Here is an 8210-nt window from a genome sequence, read left to right on the forward strand (position 1 = left end):
GTGAATCTACGCTGACTCTTGTAGGCTCCGGGCTCTTAAGTCTTGGGGCAGTACTGGGCCGGGAACACCCAGGAAAGAGGCCTGATAAATGGACTCTAGTTTCTGGTGGTAAAGTCTGGATTAGAGGGTGCTTGACATAGGCAAGGGCAGAGAGGATGGGAGAGAATCAAAATATGAGAGTTTAAGATGCTACGTTGGGAATGATTTTATTTTAATAAACCTTTAAGAACTGTTGGTTTTGATTACCTTTAGAGCCACTCCGAAGCCGGAAGAAAAATAGGCTCATTTACTCTGACAGCTGCTGCTGCTTAGATATCGTTTGTTCATTTGTAGTGATCTCACTGGATTGGGTGAGGTTTAAGCACTTTCTCGCATTCATCGTTTTACTTAATCCTCTCGCCAATCCTCTGAAGATACTTAGCAGTACCATTCCTATTTATACACTTGGCCCTTCAATTATGATGCCTAGCTTTAATCAGACTTGGTTCTAAGATACTTCTTTCCCCAACCCCGCCCCCCCCCCCCCCCCGCCAAGTGACTTTTAGCTGTTTACAAAACTCAGTCCAAAGATGAACCACTCATTCTCAAGGCATTTACACATGAGCTCCAAGAAATGTCTCTGGTAATGGAAGCATAACTTGGACAAGCTTGTAGTTCATAAGATGACTACTATGGAGAAGCAATATTTAGTGTGTGCTAATCACTTATCACAGATGTTTGGAATCTTCCCATTTATCTCTGCATGACTGGTTCTTTTTCTTCTATTGAGTCCCAGTTCATGTCAAAGAGGACTTCCCTGACTTCCATCCAAACCACCATCAACCTGTTTTATTTTCTTCAGAGCACCTATCATAGTCTGGATTATCTTGTTCATTTATTGTTTGTTTACAGCCTTACCCCCCAACATCCATTTAAAATGTAAGCATCATGAGACAAGGGACCTTGTCTATCTTGTTCAGTGCTGTATCCCCAAGGCCTAGAGTAGTGCCAATAAATACTTGTTAAATGAACAAATGTTTGAAATATTTTGGCAAGTCTCCAGCTTTACCATCTTCACCCCATAAATAAAACCAAGCAGAAGACACTGTTTAAAAAGAAGCCATTTATTATACAAAATTAAACCTGTGATAATAGAAGCAGCAACTCGGGAATAATAAAGGCATCAGCCCATGCTCCACCCCCACTGCAGCAACACAAATAAAGCTAATTCCTATCAGAACTTCTACCACCAATAACCCCAAGCCTGCTACTGTATACAGAGCAGGCTGGGCCCCAAACCAGAGAAAATTCACATTGCTTGCTTTCTCCACAGAGAAAGTGAAGCCTTTAGTTAGACAGCCATGTGGCTATTCCTGGTTCTGCTTTCCCTTGTGGAAATGTAGCACCTGGTTTTGAATACTTTTATGGTAAGAGGAATAAAGGAGAAAGTCTGGGAAGCACTGACCACAAAGCAGGCATGAGTCTCCAGCCACAATCATTCATAAAAAACTGGCCTACTTTGTACATAAAAGTGCTAAGGTAATGCCAGTGTGAACTGGTGTATTTAGACAGGAGAGGTAGGGATGATTCTACACCTTGCATAACCATCACCTACCCTTTTCATTGCACATAATGAAATTCGAGTCCTAACCTTATTTTGCACTTGGGTAATAATGTATTTTGCACTATATAAACCAGCATCTGCATTTCAATAGATTGCAAGCTTAGAAATCAGAGTCCTGAATTTGGCTTCTTTTGTAAGAGTACTTACTATATCAAATTTTAACATAAGGATTTTCGAAGGTCTTTCTCTCTTATTCTTTTCTGCAAAAGTCCAAACAGAAAACTTTCCATGCTGTTATGAAGGGCATTTTTTATTAAATAAAATGAAAAAAAAGGGAGTTCCCTGGTGGTACAGTGGTTGGGACTCTGTGCTTTCACTGCCGAGGGCCCGGGTTCAGTCCCCGGTCGGGGAACTGAGGTCCCACAAGCCACGCGGCACAGCCAAAAAAAAAAAAAGGAAAAGAAAAAAGAACCACCCTGGCAGTGAAACCCAGCCTAAATTATAGCTTTGCTTGGCCACATCTTTAGGACCCTAGTTGTTGAAGCATCTCATATATATACAATATATGAGCACCCCGTATATATAAATGTTTATTGTGAGGTCTGTTGCAGAATTTCCATTTTGCAGTATATTATATAGTTTCATGTCAGCCAAAAATTGTAAATTCTCTGTAAATCTTCACCCCATTCCAAGCAGGTGCCATTATTTTTTAAATAAACACTTGATGTTAGCTTTGGATTTCTTAAATTTAAAAACAAACTGGTGGGCTTCTCTGGTGGCACAGTGGTTAAGAATCTGCCTGCCAATGCAGGGGACACGGGTTCGAGCCCTGGTCCCGGGAAGATCCCACATGCCGCGGAGCAGCTAAGCCCCTGCGCCACAACTACTGAGCCTGCGCTCTAGAGCCCTCGTGCCACAACTACAACTACTGAAGCTGAGCCCATGCTCCGCAACAAGAGAAGGCACCGCAATAAGAAGCCACCGCAATGAGAAGCCCGCTCATCACAACGAAGAGTAGCCCCCGCTCGCTGCAACTAGAGAAAGCCCGCGCACAGCAACGAAGACCCAACACAGCCAAAAATAAAAATAAATTAATTTTTAAAAAAACAAGCTGGTATATCACACACAGAACAGCTTAGCAGTCTGCTCAAAATATTAAAAACCAACAAAATCTTATAGAAGGACAAGATTCTATTATACATAGTCTGTACTGAAGTCATAAGCATCATCTTCCTCTTCAGTCTTTACAACTATATATATATATATGTTTGTAAATTAATGTGTGTATATATACATACATACACACATAATAAGTTAAACCAGACATATTGATAAGCTATGGAACTTCTCTAGTGATAACTCATTAATACAACATTACAACCAGGGTAGTTCTAAGATCCAAGGTATTCTTTCTTGTTCCACTGCCCCAGAAAAAGCAAATGGTCTCCCTGTCCATTAAGCTGTATGTTTAAACCACAGCAAGAGAAGGGCCTGGCTACCTCCCTAAATCTGACTAACAACTTTTTATTTAGCCAGCCACTTGTGATGGCTTAAATGTCTTGCTTCGCTTCTCATGCCCTTGAGCTTAGGTGGGTGGGCTCCATCAAAATGTAGTCTCAGTAAGTACTATAAAGTTGTGCATTGTAACAGTAATAGAATGAATGAAGTTGGAATATTTATCCCACTTAAAGTGAAAAGTGCCACAGAATATGAGAGACTTACTAGAGCTATATTGCTGGGCTGTTTTTTTCTGCCATAATTTTCATGAGTTTTGGGGGAAAATGGACTTTTGTAGCATATAAAAATAATAGAAGAGTTCATTAGGCAAACAGAAGAGATCAAGGACTTATAAAAATCTGCACTTAGATTCACATTGGCCTATTTCAACATTTCAAAATCATTACAGCTTTTTCTGCTGTCATTTCCAGCCTGAGTCTCCATCTCTAATCTAAAATAGAGCAGGACAATTCATTAAATTGGCATGACATTTATTAGCCACTGAATCTTTCTACTCATGAGTTGAGAAGGAATTTCAGATATGCCCTAGATAAGAAGCAAACCAGCAGTAAGAAAAGCTGTCAAATCTACAGGCAGTTTAATGCTGGGGAAAACGAATGTGGGAATAGTGGCAAGGCTACTCCGTCTCCATCAGAAATTGTGGAAAACCAGGAAAGAAAAAGCCATTCAAAATGAAAAGGTTGACATGAAAAGCAAAGTAAATGATATAAAAAATACAACTCCAGAGAGCCAGAATACAACCCACCAGGAGTTTTGCTTCACCACCAACATAACAGTTTATAAAGCAAGAGATGAGGAAAAGAGATTGGGAAAGGTACTGAATAATGAGTGGTTTGAGGAATAGCACAGTAGTTTTCTAAAGACACTAAACCTGGCCCATCTTACCTCATTCACAGCCAAGTACTAATGTGTTGTCCCAATCATGACTGAGAGGATGATATGGCTAGAGAAATAAGCAGTTCTTTAAAATTTTTGTTGATCAGCACCTTTAATCAAATGGGTGTTTCAGGCTTCTGGTTCCCACTAAACCAAGAACTGGATGCCTCCATCTCTCCTTGAGGAGAGGCCCTATTACCATAGGCTGAGACCCTGGCTACACATCTTTAGGATAAAATATCAGTAGATATAACTTATTCTTTGAATTCATGGTAAGACAGTGTTCATTAAGAACTTGCATAGCAGATACCCTTCATGTCCCATGGTAGAATAAGGACTTCCATCTCCTTAGCTCTATCAAGTTAAGGACTCTTGCAAGAGTAATTAGAGATTTTGGTTCCTTTTCATGAAGATCTCAGTTAGGTAATCCCAAAATTTCCTCTGCAGTGTCTCATTGTTGTGGATCATGGCAGTGAGAGCTTCCCCCTGGTCCAGGCCTTGCCAATAATCTTGCAGCCACATCTCCTTCCAGCTGAAACATCAAAATGGGAGTTGGATTATGGAACCTCAGCACAGCTATGAGTCCTACCTTTCTCTGAATGGCCAAAGAAATCTTAAGCAGATACAGTGGTTTCTGGCTAGGATGAGGGATCTGCTTTGAGGGAAGGAAATTTGAAGTAAACCCAGTACTAGTCCAAGTGACAGGCAGTAAGCCACAAACACAAATTTATCACACAACACACCCCCCTCCCCCAATGAGTTAAATTTCCTGACTTGCCTGCTCTTGGTCCCCAAATGTGGGGGGAATTAAGAGGCAGGCAGGACAGGGGCCAAACTATGGACACAGTAATCTCCCTAAGAAAAGCAAGGGGGCATATTTAGATGGTTACCTTTTATGTTACACCTATTTCAATAATCAAAATGAAAGTGCAATAGTATCCAGTGTCTTGATGAGACACAACCTGAATGTTTCTCTCTTTTTAACGTGTTACACTTTTCCTCTGATAAATCATAATATTATGTTCAGCACAAACTAGATACAAATTACTTGATGTAAATTACTGGATACAAATTACCTCCACTCCCAGGACCAAACTGTGCCAGCCCTCTGCTGCCATCCACTGTCCAAGGTGATCTCTGCAGGACATTCTAGCAGCCTCTCTTTCTCAAGGCTAATAATCTTTTATCACCCCTCCCCCAACAGGTGTGGTTTGCTGCAAATGGCTTCAACATTTCCCCACCCCACCTCCCATGCTGACCTTGTTTCCCAATGTCACCACCTTCTGCCACCTACTGCAGCAGCCCCCTCACTTCCCTTCCAATCCACACTGCCCACCATTGTTAATCATCCTTTGAAAGCATCCCTTCTACTCTGTCTAGGACAAACATATAATTTATCATCCAAATCAGGGTAATTTTAAGAGTGAAAGGAGGTGCTGTTAATAGTTACACCAGGTTAACAGGTATAAATCCTGATTGTTGGAGACAAACCTCCCTCAGAATACTCACTTCTGTATTTCTCATCCCCAGCCCCACCATGCTGAAGGTGCTCAATAAATAGATGAGTTGATTTTCAGGACAGTCCAGCTCCAGAGCCTAGTATTCAGAATATGTACAACGTGGCCCAGCTTTGTCTCTCCCCCATTGCTTCCCTGAACGGGCCCTCTGCTCTAGTTGAAGCTTTTTTTGAACCACTACTGCAAACATTGTTTACAAAAGCTGATTTTCGTATGTTGTTGCCCTGAATGATATCTCACATCTTTTACTGAGCTTTCACAGTTTGTCTTATCCCCACAACTAGACTCTTGATACCTTAAAGGCAGAGTGATCCCACGTCATAAGTTCCTTATACAACATTCCCTCAGCACCTAGTGCTAATTTATTGCCTGCAGGAAGCAAGTCAATAAATCATTTGATTTGACAGCCACAGGGGACCCCAGCTACCCTTACCTGTCATTCTCAGGAATCTCTTCCACGCTGCCAAAGCCAGGTGTGGGCACTGGGCAGTCCATGTGTGAGGGCTGGGCAATATGAGGCTCAGGGACAGGGATGTCCCCAGGAGAGGCTGCATGGGCCTTCTCGGCATCCAGCCGAGCCAGTTCGTGGTCACAGACGAAACACTCGAAGCCGTTAAGGTAGTTAGGCAGTAAAGGATCATTCACTCCCCACTCCCGCTGCTTCAGACTATCCAGAAGGAACTGGTTGGTGATGCCCCCAGGTTGCTTGTATGCCAGGTATTTCATATATTCCTCATCATTTTTGTCCAGAAAGTCAATAAACTCTGCCAGCTTCTGCGGCGACTCAAAGTCGTCAATGAGGATGATGGAGTGATTGTTGGGCACCCAGTCCCTCACAGAGGGAGAGCCGCGGTACACAGGCACAGCACCGAGGTGCATGGGGCGCCACAGTTTTTCCGTCATGTAGTCGTCACAGATGGCATTTTCGAGGGCCAAATGAAACTTATAGCGTGACAAGAAGGCCAAGAGTTCTGGATCCTCAGTGGTGGCTGTGGCTGTGTCCTGTAGCCGCGGCGTGGGCAGCTCCCGATTCTTCAGGCATTTCCCATATGAGTCCACCTGAGTGGGGTACAGCACGGCCGTCAAGAGGGTATGGGTAGTGTATATATGGACATATATACACTACCAAATGTAAAATAGATAGCTAGTGGGAAGCAGTCGCATAGCACAGGGAGATCAGCTCGGTGCTTTGTGACCAGCTAGAAGGGTGGGATAGGGTGGGAGGGAGGGAGGGAGACGCAAGAGGGAAGAGATACGGGGATACATGTATATGTATAACTGATTCACTTTGTTATAAAGCAGAAACTAACACACCATTGTAAAGCAACTATACTCCAATAAAAATGTTAAAAAAAAAAAAAAAAAGAAGAAGAAGAAGAAAAAGAAGAAGGTATGGCACGTCGGCCTGGACACCAGGGGTCGCGGCCTCAGCCCGGCGCGCCACCCTCCCCTTCCCGCCCCGCCCTCACCCACCGGGATGTAGCGCATGAGCTCGCGCACGTAGCGGTCCCGGTCCGCAGGCACGTCGCAGTGGGACTGCAGATAGAGCAACGGCGCGTAGCCCCGGCGGCGCCAGTCCGCGCGTTCCGGGAGCGGAGGCGCCGCGCGGCGCAGATAGGCGGTCCCGGGCAGCCACTGCAGCGGCAGCGGGTAGTCCGAGTGACGGCTGAAGGTGGCGGTAAGATTGAAGAGGCGGATGCCCGGACTGTGGCTCAGCAAGAAGTTGTTGAGGGGCGACTCCTCGTGCAGGAGCGCCCAGCTCTGGTGCGCCAAGCGCGGCAGCGGCGCTTCGGACGCGCGGAAGTCGGTGCCGTAGAAGAGCAGCGCGCGCGTCCGCGAGTCTCCCCGCACCCGTCGGTCCCGGGACGCCACGCACGCGCCGCGCGCGCACTCGATGCGCTCCGAGTCGCCCGGGAAGTGAGGAAACAGCCCTGAGCTCCACCATAGCAGCACCGGCAGGTCCACCGCCTCCCCGCTCCCCGGCCGCGGGGTCCCCGGACCGCGCGCCACCCCCACTGCGCCCAGCGCGGAGGGAGGCCGGAAAACTGCGCCGTCCCACGGCTCCGCCCACTCCACCTCCCCGCCGGTCTCCCCCTCCGCCACGGGCCTTGCGCCGCTGGCCGCACAGACACTAAGCACTCCTAGGGCGGCAAGCGCAGCCCCCGTGCGGCCGGCCCCCATGTCTACTCTGACGGCCGAAGCCCCTCAACAACAGTCCCCGCCTTGCGGTGAGTCGCGACGGGACGAGGTCCTACGCCACAGGGGCACATGGCGCATGCGCAGCTCAGTGGCCACCTCAGCCGGCCACTTCGCGGGAGCCGCTAATCCTGGCAGGAAGTACCGGAGGGAAAGTGATACGTCGCAGATAAAACTGAGGCTGCTGGTTACATCTTAATTTATTTTATTTCTTTACAAATTAAAGATGCATTGAAAAATAAACCAACGAAGAGAAATGAGAGGTCCAGAGCAGGGGGTTCCCGGGCTGGGAGCAGGCAAGCCTGGCCACCATCAAGCCTAGCCCTTGTCCTGCCCCAGCCAGGTGGGGTTGGAAGATAACTGTCAGCCACTCTGTCAGTACGAAAGCCTGAGTGGTGTCCTAGCAGGAGAGACTAGCCACCTCTGCCTCTCTCCCCAACAACCTCCAGCCTGGAGAGCAGTGCTTCCAGCGGGAGCTCAGAGTGGGATGTGGGCTGGCTCTGTGAGGTATTGCAAGTTGATGACCAGGCTCCCTACAGAACCATCCAGTGTTGGGGGCC

At 46.5% G+C, this 8210-nt stretch overlaps 1 protein-coding gene across 2 annotated transcripts; it reads right to left on the bottom strand.

Moving 5' to 3' along the window:
- Window positions 1–43: 43 nt before the first annotated feature.
- FUT11 (fucosyltransferase 11) lies at window positions 44–7701 on the bottom strand. 2 transcript variants are annotated; one of them, XR_009699410.1, is made up of 4 exons: window positions 6928–7701; window positions 5888–6513; window positions 3947–4469; window positions 44–130 (listed from the first exon to the last, which is right to left on the bottom strand). XR_009699410.1 is itself a non-coding variant. In XM_061180615.1 (3 exons), exons 1-3 carry the CDS (start codon window positions 7633–7635, stop codon window positions 4322–4324), a joined length of 1482 nt encoding a protein of 493 aa, XP_061036598.1. In that variant the 5' UTR covers window positions 7636–7701; the 3' UTR covers window positions 3569–4321. The 2 variants fall into 2 exon arrangements, 1 of the variants encoding a protein (XP_061036598.1); XM_061180615.1 differs by lacking the exon at window positions 44–130 and having other exon boundaries at window positions 3569–4469.
- Window positions 7702–8210: the final 509 nt, after the last annotated feature.

The sequence above is a fragment of the Eubalaena glacialis genome, chromosome 1 (genome assembly GCF_028564815.1).
Source record: "Eubalaena glacialis isolate mEubGla1 chromosome 1, mEubGla1.1.hap2.+ XY, whole genome shotgun sequence".
Lineage (NCBI taxonomy): Eukaryota > Metazoa > Chordata > Mammalia > Artiodactyla > Balaenidae > Eubalaena > Eubalaena glacialis.